At 57.4% G+C, this 20,332-nt stretch overlaps 4 protein-coding genes across 4 annotated transcripts; 1 reads left to right on the top strand and 3 right to left on the bottom strand.

Moving 5' to 3' along the window:
• Positions 1–590: 590 nt before the first annotated feature.
• Positions 591–9,971, bottom strand: SPSK_04788 (ataxia telangectasia mutated family protein; the record flags this gene model as incomplete). Its single annotated transcript, XM_016731553.1, has 7 exons — positions 591–3,126; positions 3,225–7,728; positions 7,817–8,157; positions 8,223–9,617; positions 9,695–9,737; positions 9,805–9,852; positions 9,917–9,971. The coding sequence occupies 7 exons, from the start codon at positions 9,969–9,971 to the stop codon at positions 591–593; spliced, it is 8,922 nt and encodes a 2,973-aa protein (XP_016583494.1).
• Positions 9,972–10,922: 951 nt separating this feature from the next.
• SPSK_10611 (nuclear pore complex protein Nup205) lies at positions 10,923–16,050 on the top strand (the record flags this gene model as incomplete). The annotated part of the gene is made up of 2 exons (XM_016736951.1): positions 10,923–15,917; positions 15,991–16,050. 2 exons carry the CDS (start codon positions 10,923–10,925, stop codon positions 16,048–16,050), a joined length of 5,055 nt encoding a protein of 1,684 aa, XP_016583495.1.
• Positions 16,051–16,710: 660 nt separating this feature from the next.
• Positions 16,711–18,267, bottom strand: SPSK_05224 (uncharacterized protein; the record flags this gene model as incomplete). Its single annotated transcript, XM_016731974.1, has 2 exons — positions 16,711–16,883; positions 16,971–18,267. 2 exons carry the CDS (start codon positions 18,265–18,267, stop codon positions 16,711–16,713), a joined length of 1,470 nt encoding a protein of 489 aa, XP_016583496.1.
• Positions 18,268–19,538: 1,271 nt separating this feature from the next.
• Positions 19,539–20,330, bottom strand: SPSK_05531 (triosephosphate isomerase (TIM); the record flags this gene model as incomplete). Its single annotated transcript, XM_016732275.1, has 2 exons — positions 19,539–20,228; positions 20,325–20,330. The coding sequence occupies 2 exons, from the start codon at positions 20,328–20,330 to the stop codon at positions 19,539–19,541; spliced, it is 696 nt and encodes a 231-aa protein (XP_016583497.1).
• Positions 20,331–20,332: the final 2 nt, after the last annotated feature.

Raw genomic sequence — 20,332 nt, forward strand, 5'->3', positions numbered from 1 at the left:
GTTCAAATGGCGAAGCCAGGAAGAAGCCAACTGCTAGGCGAACTGTTGGTTCTAGCAAGGATGTCACGGTACACCGTAGACCGATAACGGAACACTCGTCCAAAACGATTCGTAGGCCGGTATTAGGTGGCGGGTGAGGACGACACAGTACGGGAGGAAAGCGAGAATTGACAGTGCTTCAAACGTCGTTTGTGTGGAGGAGTTTCGGAGCTGTGATGTGATGCGTCCGAGCCGTGTAATCAGCTATCATGATGGGGCCAGAGCGGGTAGGAGCGATTAACTCCGGGCGGCGACTTTAATAGCCCCGCTATAGACAAGCTGCGATAGATGCAATCAGTCTTATACCCGTGCTTTATTCCTTTAAGCGTGCCGAACCGCCATGTTTACACCCCTTGAAATCCATTCATTGTTTAATTTTTTTTATTTTTTATTTTTATTCTTCTTCTGTTTCTTCTGTTTCACGTTCCCATGTCTTGAATTTTGATTTGCTCCTCTTCTGTATTTTGTACGCTTACTAGCATTTCCAAGCTTGATTATCCAACATGGCCATATCCCAAAATACACCACCCACTATGCATATGCCGCCCAGCCTATTTCTCAGTTAGAATCACATAGTCATAATCAAGACAGGAAAGGATGCGCAGCTTACCCGAATACAAAACGGCTAAATTCCGCTCGTCCGTGGCCTGATTAATCAGGTCGTTGACGGTCGCCGCCACGCTCAGCGTCTTCGACAGCTTCTTGCGCACAACCTCCAGCGCCCGGTCGGCCTCCGACGGCTCGTTGAGGACAGCTCGGTTGCGAGTGTCGGTGTCGGGGTCGTCTGCACCGCCGCCTCCACCTTCAGCCGCTGCCGCCGCTGCCGCTGCCGCTGCCGCTGCCTCATCCGTCCGCGAGCGCGCATCCTGCAGCTTGGCCAGACGCACCGGCGAGATCGACCACGAGTACAGTGGATCGTACCGAAGCACGTCGAGGATCGTCATGATCGAGTACGTCTCTTCGCGCATCGCGTCCAGCGTAAATTCACAGCACCGTCGGAACACGCCCTCGGTCCCTGTGATGCCCATGCCGTCCACAATGTCACGCGTCAGCCGGAATGGCACCAGCTCCGGCACCGGCAGCACGCGGCCCATCTCAAACGCCACACCCAAGTCGATGTGCACCACCTCCCCCGTTTTCGAGTCCAGCAAAATGTTGTGTCCGTGCCGGTCGCCGAGGCCGAGCACGTGGCCGAGCATCGAGATGGCTGCCGTCGCGCGTGTATAGGCGAGGCGGCGCACAAACCACTCGTCCGGGTCGGGGAAGTACTCGAGGAAGAAGTACCGCATCACCGGATGGAAACGCTCCGTCACCTTGCGGTATGTGCTGATGCGTGTTTCGACCGGCCGCGTCTGCACATTCGAAATCTCCTTGCGGCACTGCGAGCCCTTGAGGTCGCGCGGGTAGTAGCGCTCGTGTGCTGGCATCAGGTATTCGTGCAGCGGGATCGTGTTAGGCACAAACTCAATCAACCCCGACGACGCCGTCAGCGGCAGTACCTTGTACGTGCGGATGCCCAGATTGCGCTGCCGACTCGTCCGATGCAGCTTGAGGAGCGCCGACACCGCCGCAAACACCTGCTCCATGATGGCGTCCTGCCGCAAGTCATCATTGCCGCCCTTGACCAGCTGCTTGTAACGCACACCATTGCTGCCGACAACCGTTAGGATCTTGGGTGCGCTCACGCCCAGCGCAATCGACATCGTCGGTTCCAGACGCACAATCGTAGGCACCCTGCCGACGTACACCTTGTCCGCTTCTAGCGGGATCTCCATGGTCGGTGGCGGGATCGTGTACCGTGCCAGCCCTTGCACGAGGCCGTTGCCCGCCTGTGAATCCTTGAGCGCCAGGCGGTGCCCGGCCTTGAAGTTGCTGTCCCGCTCCACCGCCAGCATGTGGTAGCATTTGCTGGTACGGTCAATTGCCTGCCAGATGGCCGCCACGTTGGACTCGGGCAACATGAGCCGCTTGGCCACCCGCTCTGTCGCTTTTTGCCGCAGCACGGCCACGCCGTCCTTTTGGTTTGGTCGCGTCCGCACGCCCGACCATATCTGGTACATGCCGTGGTAAGGGTGGTCGCTGCAGATGCGGTACACGAGATCGAACAGCAGCTTCTGGAACAGCCCCGTCTGGCCCTGCAGCCGCGACGTGAGCTGGTTCATCAGCGGCGCAAACTTGCGCGTCGGCACTTTGCGCAAGTACTTCTCCACCGCCTCATTGGTGCTGTCCTCGCTCGATCTCTCTAGCCAGAGTGCCGTAAATCGCAGCGCGTCGTTGTTGTGCTCGTCGGACGCGGCGAGGGACAGCAGGTAGTTCTCTAGACACAGCTTCACAAATTCGTTGCGCGTCTGCTCTACCCGGTGAAGCTCCTGCTCATCGAGGTCTAGCCACAGTTTCGCCTTGTTAAGGTGGCTTGTGTATCTGTGCCGCACCTGCGAGTCCTTGGCATCGCCGATCAACTCCCGTAGCTGCTTGACTTCGTTGCTCTTGCCCTCTCGCAGGCTCTGCAGACGGGCCAAGTCTTCAAGGCTGTCTGGGTTTTGCAGCTGCTGGTCACAGAACATGGCAAACTGGTGGAACACGCGCCCGGCTTCCTTGCCCTCGTTACGCCCCTTGAGCTCGCGGAGCGCCGGCTCAAGGTATTTTTTCTGGATCGAGTCGGCGCTCTCAAGGCGTGCCACCGACACTTGGTAGCCGATCTTAGACAAGAGATCCGAACGGCTGACGGGCACCATCTGCTTCTTGAGGGACGAGTCTCGATCAATGCTTTGCAGCACGCGGATCGAAGCCAGCATTTCGCCGTGGTCCCAGAGCGAGCTGGACGTCTCCACCTTAATGGCGGCGTCCACATTGAGGCCCAGTGCCTCGCTCGGGTCAATGAGGTCTGAGAGGGCCGTCGTCACATTGAGCGACTCTTGCATGGCGTGGTGGAAGCGGTAAATGCTGGACGAGAGAAGGAGCCCCTTGATCTCAACTAGGCGCGCCTCTGCCGGCGACACTTTCATACTTCCTCTAACATAACTCTGCTCGCTGATTGTACTCAGAGTTGTTTCGCGGTAAGACAACAGCTGGCTGACGTCGTCATATCTAAAATATTGTTAGAACACACCAGTGGGATAACAAACCCGGAGAGGAAAAAAAAAGGAGAAAAAAAAAAAGAAGGAGCAGGAGAAAAACCGACGTACTGTTTGCTCATCATCCACTTAGAACGGTCCTCAAACTTATCTAGCATGTTCTGGAGCTCTGTTGCATCTCTCACGTTCAAAATGTCGTCAAGCTCAGTCAAGGCGGCCAGTGCGCCTAGCTGATGTCGGAGACTGGACACTGTCAGGCTTTGGCTGGTCACTTGCTTCATCGTGTTGCCGAGGCCCTCATAGACGGCCTGCTGTGCTGCCGTGAGGTCGGTCGCCTGGTGCACGGCCTGAAACGCCTTGTAGACAGTGACAGATGGGTTATCGGTGACTGCAGGAACCGGCAGATTCCACATGCCCAGTCGCCGTGCCGTGGTAAAAGTGCTGTCCAGGGACGCCGAGGTGCCATCCACACTGTGCTGCGTCTGGAGAAGGGAGTGAGACAGCCCAGACAGACCAATGTTGCTGAGCGCCTGTACGAGCGCCTGTCCATCTTTGGCTGCGACGGCGTTGTGCCGGCGTAGGTGGCTGTCGTATTGCGCACCACGGAAGGCAAGGGTCTTGCTGCCGTCCTTTTCGTATTCGAGACGGGCCAGAACACTAGAGAGACTGGGGCTTTGGGGTAGCCCATAATAAGCGTCGGGGTCGTCGATGTTTTCGTAAATGTCCAGCAAGAGGTCTGTGTGTTCGGTTGCTTCCAGATCCTTTAAGTTGACAACGCCCGAAGACCTCCGTGATGGCTTGGCAACCTCTGTGAGCGCGAGCTCGGCAAGGAGAAGCGCAATTTTGAACATGCCACATCGGGATGCCGCTTCTGCTGCCACGGACAGGTCAATATCCAGCCATTTGTGTCGCTCAGCTATGGAGTTCTCGTTGGGCATAGCCTGAGTCCGCAGGTAGACGATCGTGTTGATGAGAAGCTTAACGTTTTCCTGTGCGGTCGGTGAGGTGCAGGCCAGCCACACTTTAGCGGCCTCGGAGAGGCTGCGCTTGGCGGTTTGCTGCTTCTCGAGCTGGAACAGTAGGACCAGATGCACGATAAAGGGGAACACCTGCTCTGCAAAACCCTTGGCGTTAGTCAGGATGGGAGGGAGCACGCGAAGCACGACGTCGTCCGGTATGCAATGGGCCAGGTAGACGGCCAGGTCTTGTGCCCAATTGACGTGTTCAATGTTGCTCATTTTAAAAGGTTCGAATGCAGCGCCTTCTGGGGCCGAAAGAGTATCGTCAAAGTCAGAGGGAGGTGTCCGGTACTGTCCCCACGACGAGGAAATCAACAAAGGCTCTGACAGGCTGTCCTGGCACGCCAGTTGTAGAGTATTGTCGCCCAAGATGGCGGCCCGTGACACAATTGTCCGCAGCGCTGATTCAGCAAGACCTGCCGTCGTCGACTCCGCATTCATAGTCAGGGTCTCAAGAAGCCGAAGAAGACCCTGTTCGGAGCTCGTAGTAGTTGCGGCACCTCCTTGGTACTGGTCGAGGCGGGACTCGCGGAGGAGGTCGTCATGGATGGTCCCGGATGCGGCAAACGACCGTCCAACGACGCGGCCAGCCCATATGAGATACTCTCTACTCAAGGCCGTTGCACCACAGCTCTTCCAAACGACTGCGCCGTGATCTCGTGCGTCTTGGTCTGTCTCGATAATGTCGGCGCGAATGGACGCTGGGACGTGGAAATCGCTGCAAAGCATCCCCAGGACCAGATCACGGGACGAGTCGTTGAGCAGACGGGCTTCTTGCTCTCCGTCTTTGAAAATTTCGAGCAAAAGGGTGCTTTCCGGCGTGCCCCTTTCGGCGTTTCCAGATGCCCGGATCTGTGTAGCGGACTGCGTAATGGACTTGAATGCTGTACGCTGGACATCGTCTTGGAAGGCAGGCGAGTCATACTCACGCAAGTGTTTGGCAAACCAGCCATGGAAATGCTGCGCCTTGCTCATGGTTGCTTTGAACTGGCTCTCTTGCGTTGTGCTAGCCTGGCTAGACTCCAGGAACATGCGCAAGGAGGCTAGCATGGACACTGCGTAGCCGGCGTAAAAGGAGGGGAACTGGGTAAGATGGCCCGTGCCGCGAGTAATGAGATACTTTGTGATGCCGAGCGCGTCGTCTGCACATTCTGCATCCTGCACATACGGCCGGACCGAATGCAAAAGCATCTCCAGCGGATACGAGCTGGTCGCCTGCTCTCCAGCCAGACAAATGAGTACGCGAACCTTTCGGATCACGGAACAGGCATGTAGTGATCCTAGCGCTGGCCGGATGGTGTTAAAGAGTTTACGGGCCACAGACACAACCAGTGCCGGGGTCCAGAGGGTGCTCAAGTCATACTCCGTGCGGCTGCAGATGTATGCCAGTTCGCGGGTCAAGAATTTGGCCTTGAACATGGGTTGCTGGTTGGGCGGGAGAATCACGGGCGAGTGGTTGAAGGCCTTGATCTCGGCCATGATATCGGCCGCGTACTGGAGGATTGGATCCTTGCTGAAGTATTTTTCGATGGGATCTTCTTGGTCAATAATGTCGAACAGAGTGGCGATAATGTCTGCGAGGTGGTAGTACATGGCGTCGACAAAGCGGTCCCGGCCCAGTACTTTCCGTATGCGGCTCTCGGAGGTTGGCTGTGTCTTGTCCTTGGTCATCGCTACGTCGTGGGCCACGCTGTAGGCCATGGCCTTGGCAAACGTCTGCTGAATGAGGTCCGCATTGCTCAAGTCGAGCCGTTTTGCAATCGCAAACGCTTCAGTCTCCTGGCCGCGCATCAACATGAGCGCGGTGGCCTCGGTCTTAGCCTGGCCGATCATGTCGTCGAGACTGCTGAAACCAAAGATGCTATAGGGAATCTCCTCGATCAGGTCATGCTCTAGCCAGGTGTACAGAAGCTGCGGGGCGAAGAGCTTGAAGAGGTCCCGCGGCGAGTCGAGTGCGAGCGCCGTTGCGACTTTGGCAAGGCATCGAGTGGCAAAGTCAGAGCACTGCTTCAAGCGGCCAGGTGTCTCGAAGATGTGGTAGATACAGCGGCGGAGAAGCGTCGGCCAAGAGCGCGCAAGCTCAGCCAGAGCAAGCAGGCGGAGCGAGATGCCTTCGGGCCAGGTTGGGTCCGAAGGGAGGCTCTCCAGGATGTCGACAAAGAGATCATCGTGCACCTTGAGCACATATAAGGCGAAGATCTTCGGGAGGTTCATGCCAACAAAGTATTTTACGGGGATGACACTCGTTTGTAAGATGGACAGCAGGGTAGACCGGCACGAAGGCAGGCCGAGGTCGCTGCCGTAGGCCGAGTTCACCTCGAGCAAGCGGTAGAGAAGTTTGGCGAGGCCCATTTGTGCATTTGCAGATAGGGAGTTCTTTGGCAACGACTGTTGCACCAGGTATGCGTACAAGTCGCCAATACGCGCAGATACTTCAAGCTTCTCGTCAGGCCAGACAGAAACAAAGCCCTGCATAACATCCATACAAGTTGTCAGCGCGATCTCGCAGCAAGAGTACTCCCCTTGGCCGATAATGTCGCCAATCACTTCGACGACCTTGAGCGCGTCTTCGGGAACGACAACCAGGTCGGAGCCGAACAAGTCGCGCATGAAGTCGCTGCACAGGAGCAGGTCTTCGTTGGACAAGGCAAGGAACTGGTCCAGGAAGACCTCTGGCAATACGCCGACGTTGTTTGCATTTTCGTTGACGAAATACAAGAGATGCAGCCGTTGCGTAGTATTGAGGTAGAAGGCTGTAGAACTGGTCGACAAGGAGGAGGCCCGTCGGGGAAGTGTAATGGTCTTTGTGGTAACACTGCCCTGGCTAATCGCTGACTCAAAGCCGTCGTCGATTTCCATGAAAGCGTCGTTTGAGAGGGAGGACTGCTTGGCGTTTTCTTCGTCAATGGCTTGCGAGAGCTGGGCCACGAGTTTTAACAAGACGGGGTGCTCTTTGGCAAACCGCTCCGTGTCAGCAGCCGAGATTCGCGGCAGGTGCGCGTAGACGGCCGACAGCCAAACCTCAAAGAATGCCTGGTTCTGCTCGGCCTCGTGTAGAGCCTTGAAGGTCGCGTCAACCAGATTGAGCAGTCCTGGCTCCAAGTCTCTCGCAAGACTGGAATTGACAGAACTCAGTTGCGGGGCGAGTGCGGCACAAACGACACAAAAGTCTGCCAGGCTCTGCATTCGCTGCGCAGAGATCTGAGAGATGTTCTCGCCACCTTTCCGGGTCCACGCCTCGGCCATTTGGACGAATTCATCCAAGTTGGGCTGCAGCAACTCGAGAACAGCCTTTCTGGCGGTGTTGGAGCTGGCTGGGTCACGGAACTGGGACGTGGCGTTGGTCGTCGTGCCGGACGAATACTGGCAGGTAGCATGCTTGGAGCGCTTGAACGGTTTTGGCGGAAGCAGCAATAGATACCTCATCATGTCGTCGCTCTCCTCCTGGTCCTGCCAGGTCTGCTTGACGGGGCCGCCGAATATCTCAACGGGGCGCTGGATTTCTTGGACAGGTGAGCCTATGCAGATGTTGATCAGGTTGATAATGTCGTAGGACGGGGTGAGGGCGGAATATAGAGACGCAAAGCCATGCTCAGCTAGACGCAAAGATGAAATTAGACAAAACGATCACAAGGGATTTCCCGGGTCGTCACAACATATCAAAGGGCACCAATGTCGACTTACCGGGCTTCCATCGCGAAAAGAGCCACCTGGTGATGTTATTCGACGTTGTCTCGCTGGCACTGGGAAGCGTCGTATTGCGGACATGAAATAAGTGCATCATCAAGACCAGGGACGAGTCGACAAGAAGAGCCGGTCCACTAACTTCGGCGGCCGTAACCAGATTGTTGACGTCGTCCCCGATCGCATGGTACGGGATCAACTCCGTTTCCAGAATGGTGTGGACTAGGGCGCAGGCAGCACGACAGGTCGCCGTGAGACTGACAGAGCGCACAGCAATCTGCCAGACCTGGCCCCAGAGCCCAGCAAGCGCCGCGTCTCTTGCGTGGGTCTGGAAGGCACAGCTAGGGGTTGTGAGACACAGCACATAACACAAATTGTGTCGATATACGGCCTGGTGCGGACTTACCTCGAACAGGCGGTCATGGCCCATGAGCAAACAACCGCTTGTTTGTCGCTTATATACTGGCCAAGGCGTTGGAGAATATCCGCCAGATCGTCCACTGGTAGTTCGGTCATTTGGAAGTAGAAAGGCAGGACTTGGAGTGCAGCCAATTTTGTTCCCGGATCTGGAGAGGCCAGATGACTCCGGATGCGGCTCGGCGGTTCGTGCACGCGCCGTCGTTTTCGGGGCTGGTCGTCTGCACCGCCGTCACCATGATCGGCTGGCTGCCTTGTATGGCGAGCATAGATGGCCTCCAGAAGGGCAATGACCTCCACGACGGCCCAGCGTCGTTCTGCGGACACGTCGTGTGTGCCGAGTCCAAAGACACGAGCGTCAAAACAGCTTGTCGGTGTGTACGAAAACGCAATTTCAACAACTTGTAGCCGCGTGCGATCGTCACGCTTCGAATACTCCATCCAGAGGCTGTCCAAGACGTCCTTGATATGGTCAAGAATGCCGCTGGTTGGCGACTGGATGGCCAGAGCTTCGATATGTAGCTGCAACGTGTATATCGTCCGCAGAATTTCCTCGCGGATGGAGTTGACAGACTCGCTCTGGTTGGCCGACGAGCGCGGATGCCACCAATGGCCCAAAAGAGGCATGATGTCACGGACGATGCCCTGCACCAAAGCAACGTCGTCGCCCTGGAGGTGCTGTACAATGCACCGAACGGACGCACAGGCTGTCTGCTGCAGCGTTCCAACGCCCAGTTGCCGCATTTGCAGAACACGGAGGGCCATATTGGCGAGCTGCGAAGCTCTGGACTTGAGCGGAGCGTTCGAGGCACTGACAAGGTGGTACATACCCTGGACGAGCGTCTCCAGAATTTTGCTAGACGCCTGGGACGAGGGCCGCGCTTTGGATAGAGTGCCAGAACGGCCCTGACCCGCCGAAAGCGGAAGTGTGCCCGGCGCCGGCGAGGCACGAGACAGCACAACGTAGGCCACGGCATCACGATCGGGCACCTCGGCAAAGCGGTCAATGGCGTCCACGAAGAAATCCGCACACGCCAGCCAGCCCTCGCCATCGATGGCACCGAGCTGCTCCACATTGGCCGGGTGGCTCAGGAGAGACACCAATGCCTTGGTGTAGTCCTGCAGGATCGGCTCGACAAACTCGTGGTCACGGCCGGGGAGCGTCTGTGTAATGTGGTCCACGATGGCCCGGGCGACCTTCCGCTTCAGACCAGAAGCACCATAGTTGACGGCCAGCCGCAGAGCCTCGGCACTTGCTACGAGGCGAGACTCAGCCGTGCTCTTTGTCGTCCTCTTGTTGCTCAGGTAGCTCTTCTTTTCAGAGAGCGAACACTGGAACAGGGCCTCGACCAGGCTGTGATATGCTTTGGCATCGAGCGGCAGCCTGTTGGTCAGCAGTTTTCGGAACGGGCCAGGCCAGAATGCCAGAATAGGACAGTGTAATAGTATGAATGCACCTACTGTGTCGAGCCTTGAAGCTTTCTCGTGAACAGAGAAATCAAATCTGAGTTGACGTCAGTCAATACAGCCGAAGATGGACGAAGGCATCACACATCACACTCGTTACTCACCCTGCAACGCTTTCAATCGCTCTGTGGAGTTTCCTCCAACAATCGAAACTGTAGAAACAGTGTTAGTCTCTGTATCACATCATGAAATACTCGATTTCAAGCTTGGTCTTACCTCGGATGGTCTCAGCATCGTCGCTTGCGGGAGCTTTGGAGCGCGACCGCGCCATGGTGCTGCACAGCTCGAAGACGGGACGAAAACAAACACAAATCACCTAGCCGGAGATCGAGTGTGGATTCATGACCTATGCCGCCAAAGGTAGCTGTCGAGAGCTCACTGTTCGAGCTAAGCTGGCTGTCCCGATGTCGTCCCTTTTGTTTATGTGCGAGAGCGTGCACCTGTATAGAGAGGCTCTGGGCTGGTTTCAGGGCAAGCTGATACGTATTCGCACCACCAAAAGTGAGACAGTACGTCGCTATGGTAAAAGAGACCGCTCGCGCTGTGGAATGGCGTCAAAATACGGAAAAATGCAGTCGAATAAAAGTGTATATACAGGACCAAAAAGAGGCTTCAGCTTGCGATGCTGTGAAAACAAGCATGAAAGTGTCTGTGGTGCAGGCGCAGTGGACGAGGCTCCATCGCGCCTGCTCCCATTGCCTGGCTGAAGCGCGTTAGGCAGTCTAGCTGGCTAGCTGGTTTACCAGGCTGGTCGTTCCTGCCGATTCATTGCAAACAAAACAGGCACAGCGGCAGAATGCTTCACCGCCCTGACACACGCAGCTTGTGATTGGCGTCCGAAGGCAGGAACGGTCCACCAAGGGAGCTTGGGGTGCAGGAAGAAAGCTGCCATTAAAAAAACGACCATCAACACTAACATCGAAAGCTACGCGCGATCCGCACCACACAAAAAAGCGACCTTCACATTCTCGGCGCCCAACCACCCCCGGTACATTGAACATTATACGACTCACCCACGCATGCACGCGTCGACACGAATTCGGACATTGTCGTTGTCTAATTGAGACGCCGAAGCACACAACCACAGGCCATCTTCCTCTCTCTCGCGACAAATCGACTTTGATCTTGACGTCGACCTCCATCTCGACCGTCTGCCGCTGGGACCACTATGGTCGCGTCTGCGTCCGTGCCCTCGCCTTGAGTTGCCCCCGAGTTGCCCGCGATGGCCGACGTCAGCACGCTGGAGGCACTCCAGGCCCTGCACCGGGAGTTGGTGGCCGTCTCCGAGCACAGATACGAGGGCCTCGAAGCCCTGGACGCGGGTCTGCAAGACCACGCTGGCCAGTTCAAGAAACTCATCGACAAAAAGCCACGAAGCGCCGAGAGCCGCAAGGCCGTCGAGTCGGGCAAGATCAGCATTGGCGGCGAGGAATACAGCATCAACCGCGAGTTCCAGGAGAACGCCCTGCAGCTCGCCGACGAGCTCGACCTCGACGAGATCGAAACGGCAGGCATCCTGCTCGAGGCCGAGGACGACACAGTGACGCTCGGCCGCCCATTGCTGGCGTGTGGCCTCATTCGCTTCCACCAGCGGCGCAAATTCTTGCTGGACTGTGCACGGCTGTGCATCCGCCTCGCCGACGACCAGGAACTCGAGCCAGCGCTGCAGGCCGTGCTGGCCGACTATGTTTCCGAAAACATCTTCTGCGTGCCCGGCCCGGGCGTTCCCAAGGGCAGTGATGCGAGCAGGATTGTGCCGCGGTGCATGGCCGCCATGCAAGGGATCCGCACGTGGCTACAGCGGCTGGGCGACCGCGCCACCGCGGCGTCTGTGCTGCAAGAATCGCTGTCGCCCGAGATCAAAGAGATGTTTGATTTCTCGCGCCTCAGTCTGGTGCAGCAGCACGAGGGCGTGGCCATGATTCTGTACGGCGCGGCCGAGAAGCGGCACGTCGAGGCCAAGGACTTTACCGAGTTTTTGTCGTTTCTGCAGCGCTGGGACCGCTACGACACGCTGCTTGTCCACCTCTTCCCGACACTGGCGCTCTACATCCGCCTCTTCGGCTCCCCCGACGGCGTCAGCGACCTGAAACAGGCACGGCAGTTGAACGAGGTCGTCAGCAAGCGTGAGGACGACGGCGTCTGGCAGATCCCGTCCCTGCGGGCCGCCATTATCGCATGGTGGGTCGCCGAGTACAGCGGCTGGTACATGGACGACCTGGACATTCCACTCGACGACATCGACCTCGACAAGGAAGACGGCGAGCGGTCGGACGCCTTTTCCGCGTGCTTGAAGGAGGGCGCCCTCGATTTCATCCTGTCCGTGTCCTCGGACGTCGAGGTGCGCCACTGGCAGGACCCCACGCCGAGCGGTGTCCAGCTGTGGATCCAGCGCAGCTGTCCGCCGCTGGCCGCCGATTCCGTCGGCTTCTCCGACTTCTTCCGCGTCTGCGTGCTCGAGCAGCTCGAGAACTTTGTCGATGCCTTCATCTCCAACCTGCCCGACGTCATCCGCCAGCTGCGCGTCGACGAGGACGAGCAGCGTCAGCTGAGCCAGGCGCACGAGCAGAGCCTCGAGCTCGAGCGCTTCCTGCTCATCATCTCACACGCCTACGAAGGACGGCCCGACGCTGGCGAGGCCTTCTGGGCCGACCCCGAGAGCAACCTGGCCGGATTCATGCAGTGGGCCAGTCACCGCGCGTCGACGCCGCTGGTCAGCGCCTTTTGCGAGATGCTGCGCTCCATCTCGAGCAACGAGGTATCCGCCAACGCCGCGCACAACTTCCTCCTCGACGAGATCAACAGCACCACGAGCATCGGCCGGATGCGTAGGTCGCAGGCCCTGACGTGGATCCAGATCGTCAAGGAGCTCGAGTTCTTTACGGGGCGCATCCGCGCGCACACCAACCCTGTGCCTGCCCTCACCTACCGGAACGGCAAGCCCAACGACGACCAGGAAGAGGCCGAGCCCGAGTCGGCCATCATGTTGCAGTGCTACCTGCGCCTCATTGCGCGCATCTCCGTCAACAGCCCGGCTGCGCGCGTGTGGCTGCTCAGCAACAAAGAGTTCTCACTCTCCGGTATCCTTTTCCAGCTCGCCAGCCTCCCCGTGCCGGCACCCCTGCGCGCCTGCATCTTCACGGCTCTGCGGGCCCTTTTGTCAGACAAGACACTGGAAATCAGCTACATAATGTGGGTTTGTCTGGACGAGTACATGACGGGTGTTTATGCGGTGCCCGACAACATGTCTCTGTCTGTAACGAATCCTGCCAGCTACATGGAGGGCCTCCTGGCCGAAGTCGGCCAGGGCTTTGAGCAGCCCTACGCCCTTGTTCAGTTCCTCTTGGCGCTCGTCGGGCCCTCCATCGACCAGTCCGCCCTCAACGACGCGCTCCCCTTTCCCGAGGCCATCGGCAGCGCCACCCGCATGCCCGGCATCGAGCCCTACGTTGACTTTGCCCTCGAGACCGTCCTCGGCAAGCTGTCCAAGGACAGCAGCAATAAGCAGCAGCAGTACACGCTGCGCCTCAGCGCGCTCGACTTTGCCCTGACCTGCCTCGACGCCTTCAACGAGGACCTCATCCTGATTGCCAACGAGACCGCCATTCCCGTCGACAGCATCATCGCCACCACCGACCTCGCCGCCTACGTCAAGCTGCACCCCTTTGCCCGCGTCATGGAGTGGGTATACAATCACAGTGTCGTGGAGGCCATCTTCAGTGCCATCCACGAGGATCCGGGCGAGATCGGCAATGCGGCGCCCGACTCGCCGTTGATTCTCGGTGTCATCCGCGCCGTCGAGCTCATCTCCAAGATTTTGGAGCTGCAGGACACCTACCTCGATCTCGTGCGCCAAGTCATCCGGCTGAAGCTCGGCGAGCGCCGGAAACCCGTCAGCGCCACCTACAGCTTCTTCGAGGAGGCCATTGCGAACCACCTCGACCTGATTGTCGACCTGGGCAACTGCTGTGGCCTCGGCCACCCGTCCCTGACGCTGGCGTGCTTAAAACTGCTCGAAAAGATATCCGTGTCGCCCAAGGTCATCTCCGCATGGAACCCTGGTCCCGGGCACCACGCGCACCGCAACAAGGCCATTGTCGCGCTGGAAAAGGACGACGAGGCCGGTGTCATTTCGGGCGTGTTCGTCTCGGAGATGATCACGCCACTGGACCTCGGACTGGAGGCCGATTCGCCAAACTACAGCATCAAGACGTACATTCTCGACTTCCTGTACTCGTGCCTACAGGCCTCGCCAGACCGGCCCACCATTGCCCACCTGCTGCTGGGCTTCAAGTGCGGCGTCGACAGCCTGAGCGTCGAGTCCGGCGGCGCCTTTGACAGCCGCACCTCGCTGTTTCACAACCTCCTGCGCGTCCTCCTCGAGGCCCCCTTTGGTGACGACAACCTCGGCATGCGCCAGTGGCTAATCCTGCTCAAGCACAAGGTCATGCGCATCTTCCAGGTCCTCTGGCACTCGTCGCTGTCGTCCGCCATTGTTCTGGCCGATCTGCGCGAGAACGACTTCGCCTTCCACCTCCTCATCCGCGAGGTCGTGCTGAACCAGGAGATGCCCTGGGATGGCATAGCCTCTATGGCGCCCGAGTTCCCCACAACACAGGCGTCCGTCGGGTTTATCGAGTTCTGGGCACTGCGCGCTATGACGCTGGAGTACGTTGGCATCGAGCTCTGCAGCGTATCGCAGAATCGGCTGCCGAGCCTGAAGCGGCGCATCTTTGACGCCCTCAACGGCAAGGTCGTTGACGACAACAATGAGCCCATTGACATTCCTACCGTCTTTGACTTGTATGACTTCTTGTCCAGCAACAGCGGCATCTCCCACTGGGACGTCTCGGCGCCGCAGTTCAAGCGACTGCACGAGCTCGATCTCCGCGCATCCATGGACGAGACAGCGACGGGCGAGACGCTCTACGACCTCGACAAGGCTCGCGAGATTGCCCTGCTCAAAGAATCCGAGATCATCAAGGCATCGGGCTTGACCGAGAAGGCGCTTGGGGCTCTGCGCGAGGAGCTGCAGTTTGAAGAGGCCGTGCTGCTCGAGTACCTGGCCTTCCTCAACCGCCAAAAGCAGCTGGGTGACAACCTGCAGGTGGTTCTGCACGCCTGGGCCAAGCTGCTGCTCGTCATGTTTGAGGCCAACGAGTTTACCGGCGCCGCACAAGTATCGTTCCTGCTGCAAGCCCTGCAGGCCATCCTACCGGGTCTTGAGGCGTCGAGTGCCGACAACCCGGTGCAGGCGCTCGAGCTGGCGCGGCTGGCCGAGGTCCTCTTGTTCAAACTCTACGCCGACAAGATCCTCGCCAACGGCAACAACAAGAGCAGCACCAGCGAAAACGGCGACGACAAGGAGGGCCGCCAGATGAGCAGCCTGGTCAGTGACAAGCTGTTCCAGCTGTTCCAGATCTGCCTCTTTGCCACGTCCAAATGGGTGGGCAAGGCCGAGCTGCGGTCCGTCTACTACAACATCTGCTACCGGTACATTGCCGGCATCCTCGACGCAGACAACCGTGGCTTCCAGCCGACTGGCTGGCAAAAGGCCAACAAGACCGTCAGCGTCTGCGGCGAGCGCGTCCTCAACGTGGTCTGCGACGACACCTATGGAAGCGACTCGTCCACATGCCAGACGTCGGCGCTGGTGCTGCTGGGTGCCCTCGTGCGCCTCGGTGAACATGAGCACGATACGCACGTCGTCGAGTCGCTAAACCGCCTCAACTTTATCGGCGTGCTCGTCGACTCCCTCAAGTCGGTGCTGCTGGACGGCCTTGCCGTGATCCAGTCTGGGCGCGCCGACCAGCGCCTGGCCCTCGACGCCAAGCTGGCGCTGCTGCTGCAGCTGTGCCAAACGCGCGACGGCGCCAAGTTCACGCTGCATGCCAACCTGTTCCGCGCCATTGAGCTGTCCAGTCTCTTCTCGGCCGACCCCGAACTGCAGGTCGATCCCACCGACACGGCTGCGCTGACGCAGCACTACGGCCTGCTGGTGCAGGTGGCCCGCATCATCGGCGCCGCCGTCGTCAGCCGCGGCTCGCACAACATCCTACAGGGCCGGCGGTTCCTGTCCGAGCACCGGATGTTGGTCATGCACGTGTTCAAACGGTCAGCCGGCATCGGTCCGGCATCGTCACGGGCACTCGACGAACGGGTAGAGGACTTGGCTGAGGCGTTTATGGTGCTGATCGTGGCGACTGACTTCCTCGAGGTAAGCTTTTGTGTGTGGTCAGGATGCAAGTCGAAAGCTGTGTATAACTCCTACTAACATACCTTCCATGTAGTTTGAGGACGAGGCGCCGGTACAGCCACAAAGTAACCCAACACGGATATTGTTTCACTAGGGGCAAAATAGAAGAGGACCCTGCGAGACGTGGATGATGTCATTGAAGCGTTTGGTTGCTTTTTACCTGTTTTCTTTCCTTGTTTTTAGTTTTGGTTTTCATCTCACTGTTTGTTTTGCACGCTACCTGTACGTCTGGAAGGCGAGGCGAGCGTCAGGGGAAAATATCGGATGACGGTTGCAACTGTTTTGATCTCTGTTTCTTGATAGTCGTGGATGTTTGTTTTATTTTAATTTACTTTTTTTTTTTTTTACTTTTTCTTATATGTATAAGGGCGTGATAATCAAATGCTTTGTTCTCTACTAACACAAAATAATAGTAAAAGCAAAACACCCGACTTGTCTCGCTCAGACATACACGATAATGCATTATTAGAAAAAGTTGGATGGTTACAAATATTCTGTCTACTCTATAGACACAAACCAGCGCAATAGGCAATACACAAAAGACTAATGTACTTAATGCAAGAAACAAGGCAGCCGCCCTCGAACCAAGAGCCAGATTAAAACATACAACCGTATTCGCCGTGGCCATGCAGATTAACCAATCCGTTAGAACATGCTCCCGAGAAACGCAACAATATGGAACACAGTACACAGATAAATCCCGACAATTCGCACCCCAACACCATCCCCAATTGAACGAGCCATCGAAGGGACGTTACGCCGGTTTTCGCGGCCGCAACTTCAGCTGGAGTGGATAATACGTGCGCGCCATCTTAGCGGTCGACATGTGTGGTGCCCGCATCTCAATTTTCGAGCGGCAGATGGGACATATGCGCTGCTCGGTTGAATGAAGAGAGGAGAAGAGACACTCGCCGCAGAAGAGGTGCCCTGGACTATGTTAGAGACAGGCTGGCAAACGAAGGAATGCAGGAAACCACCACACTAGGAATGAAAAAAGAAAAAGAAAAAACGTACCACAGTGTGTGACCGTCATGTCGGTCATGTCGTCCATGCAGATGACGCACTGCAGACCCGACAGCTTTATGAGGTTCTTCTTCTCCGGCTGGGCCTCGCCCAAGCGCCCTGCGGCCCCCTCGGTCTCCTGCCCTTCCGTTGCCTCCACAATTTCGTCTTTTACGCCGACCGTTTGTGGCCGGTCGATATCGACTAGGTTGACCATCTCCACACCACCGTTGTCGTCGTCGTCAGAGCCAAATAGGTCATCGTCGAGTATGATCGGTTCGTTGACTCGTGGCCGTTTGGGCGAAATGCGTGACCGGGTGGACTGGCCGGTGGTGTTGTTACCGGTACTGCTGCTACTGCTGCTGGCTTGACTGTCGCCGTTTGCACTGCCACTGCTGGTCCCAACCGACGCCAGGATCATGGCCATTGGGGGCAAACCGGTGCTGGACGACCCTACCCCGGGGTCATTGCTTCGTCGTCTCTTCGCTGACGAGCGGGGCGCGGACGATGTTGTCGTAACGGCGGTAGGCGAGGGCAGGGCGTTAAATCCGGCCCTAGTTCGTGACCACGAGGGCGTGGGCGTCGCTGTTGAGGGTACAATCGGGTCCCCTGGTAACGGCAGAGGGAACGGGGCCGCTGCAGCAACAGCCTGTGACGCGGCCCGGCTTCTTGTCTGTGGCATGGTGTCGTCGTCGGGGCTGAGATTTATTCGTTCGGATACGCGCAAAGGTGTTCCTTGTAGCGGTGTGTCATTGAGGATGGACGGAGAAGAGAAGTCGCCTTGTCCTAAGAGGTGGAGGTCGTCGTCGTCGTCGTCTTCAATGTGAATGGCTGAGTCAGCGTGATTGAACGACTGAGGAGTCAGATGTGGCAAAGCGGCCGCAGATGTGCCGATATTTCGTCGTCGATCGAGGACGTGTTTGTCGCCTCTTGGCTGATTCCTTTGGCTGCTGAAGGAGAGCTGAGGCCTGCTCGCTCTGGGTACTGGTTGCGAGGCAGGCTGTGCTAGCTGCCCACTGCTCACCGGTTGGCGACGGGCGGGAGGATGCCGTGAGAGGATATCTTCGTCGTCGTCCTCGTCGCCAAGGACGTCGTTACTGTAAGCGTTGGCGGTCTCTATGTTGGCAACACGGTCGACGTCAAAGAAGTCGGAGAAGTAGTCGCTGTTGACGGAGTCGTCAACGGGGAGGAGGTCGTCGGACTGGTCATTCGTAGGCACCGTGTCTTGGTCGATTGAGCGGCTGCGGTCGAGTGCGAAGATGTCTGGGTGGTGAGGCGATGTTAACAACTCGGTCAAAATGGACGGCATAGAGATATCGGGCGCCGGTGGGCACGCGCGACGAGCGGGGAAAGAACAAAGGACAAAGCAAAGACAACGGGCAAGAAAACAGGGGCCAGGACGCGAGGCAGGAGCGTGAGGCAACGGGGGACTGAATAGGACCCGCCGTGAAACACGCCGTGAATTTGCAAGATGTTCCTGCGAGGGTGATCACAGGGAAGTCACGGCTCGTGTGCGCCCCGCCGACTTGGCAGCCTTTTGCACCAGTAAATTCGGTTCAAACGTACCTTCGGTCGAATCAGCGGCAAGAACACGTCTCGCCATATCCAGCGGACACCGTAGGACGCATGGGAATGACGAGGAAAGAGCAAAGGGCTTGCGAAGCACGAAATGAGTGCGATGGCGGAAGGAGGCAGAGTAGCGAAAGCCAGGAGAGAGGAAGAGCGATGCCGCGCGACAAAATAGGCGACTGCGTCTCCGGAGCCTCTTATTGCCCTTGTTTTTGCCCCAGAAGTCGTCGGAAGTGGCGACTGGCCCTCGACCGCTAAACAATATGTGATAGCGCGCGCTTCGCGTGTTCCAGCGCCAATTGGCGCCGGGGTTAGGGTTCTGAATCCGGTGGCCAACACTACCACTCAACCATCGGATTTGTAATGTATTTAACGGGGCTTGTCACGACAGAGGCGACTGCGAGCTTTGGCAAAGCCACGGTAAGATGGAGAAGAGAATGTTGGTCTTGACACCAACGTGTGAATACAATGCGTGACTGAACCTACATATGACAACCTTGCTTTAAGGCAGGCCGGAATACAGAGTTCAAGTTGTCACTCATATTTGCCTTACAATGGAAATCTACCAGCTGTCACTACCCCCAGCCGATTACAATGATTTGTGAATACTAAGGCCAGTGTATTTTGATTTCCCGGACAAGATTGCTTTGTAGTTATGAGACGAAACGGTTTTTCGCGTCGCTGTCATAACGTTGTGATTAGAGGTATGCTAATTTGCAGTATACCTGTATATGTATATGAATATGCATATAAGCGATTTCTCGTGCATATACGAAAATGGTCAGGACGATCAATGTATTTTGGTCAAGAAACTCGGGTTTTTTTGATTTTTTTTAAAATAAATGGAAGTGATTCTATCTCCAAGTCTTGACCAAGATATGAGTCCCGTCCCCGTGCCATCGGGACGTGCTTCTTTTGTCTATCATACTAACAAGGGCGTGCGGGCCGCGGACTCTCCAGATTCTTCCTCTACAGACGGCAGTTCACAATGTCGACGACTAGTACGGCGCGTTAGTAGAGAACAATGGGGTAAAGATGGACCAGGACGAAATCCATGGGGACAAAACGGATGGGGATGAACATACAGGCAGGCTTCAGGCTGGCACCGCCAACCAGGAAACCGTCAATGTCGGCCTGCTTGGCCAGGTCCTTGCAGTTCTTCTCGTTGACACTGCCGCCGTACAGAATCCGGGTGGCCTCGGCGACGGCGGGACTGACGTTGTCCTTCAGCCAGCCGCGGATGGCAGCGTGCACGTCCTGGGCCTGTTCGGTGGTGGCCACCTTGCCAGTGCCAATGGCCCAGATAGGCTCGTAGGCAACGACGATCTTGGCCCAGGCCGCAGCGTCAGTGCCAAGGGCCTCCTTGAGGGCGGCCAGCTGGCCCGTGACGACAGAGACGGTCTGGTTGGACTCGCGCTGCTCAAGCGACTCGCCACAGCACCAGATGACACCCAGGCCGTTGTCAATGGCGTACTTGGTCTTGGACGACACAAGGGCGTCCGACTCGCCGAGCAGGGTGCGGCGCTCCGAGTGACCGAGGATGGTCCACGTAATGTTGCTGTCGCTCAGCTGGTGGGCCGAGATCTCACCAGTAAAGGCGCCGTCCGGCTTGTCGAAGACGTTCTGGGCAGCGACCTCGATCTGAGCCTTGAGGTGGTCGCGGACTAGCAGCAGGTACAGGGAAGGCGGGGCAACGACGACCTCTACAAGAGAAGAAGCAGTGTCAGAGTAATGGGTCGAGACGCAAGTACCAGGACGAAGCCTACCAGACACTAAAAAAAAAGCCCGACTACGTACCGACATTC

Source organism: Sporothrix schenckii (assembly GCF_000961545.1).
Source record: "Sporothrix schenckii 1099-18 chromosome Unknown Cont49, whole genome shotgun sequence".
In the NCBI taxonomy this organism is placed as follows: domain Eukaryota; kingdom Fungi; phylum Ascomycota; class Sordariomycetes; order Ophiostomatales; family Ophiostomataceae; genus Sporothrix; species Sporothrix schenckii.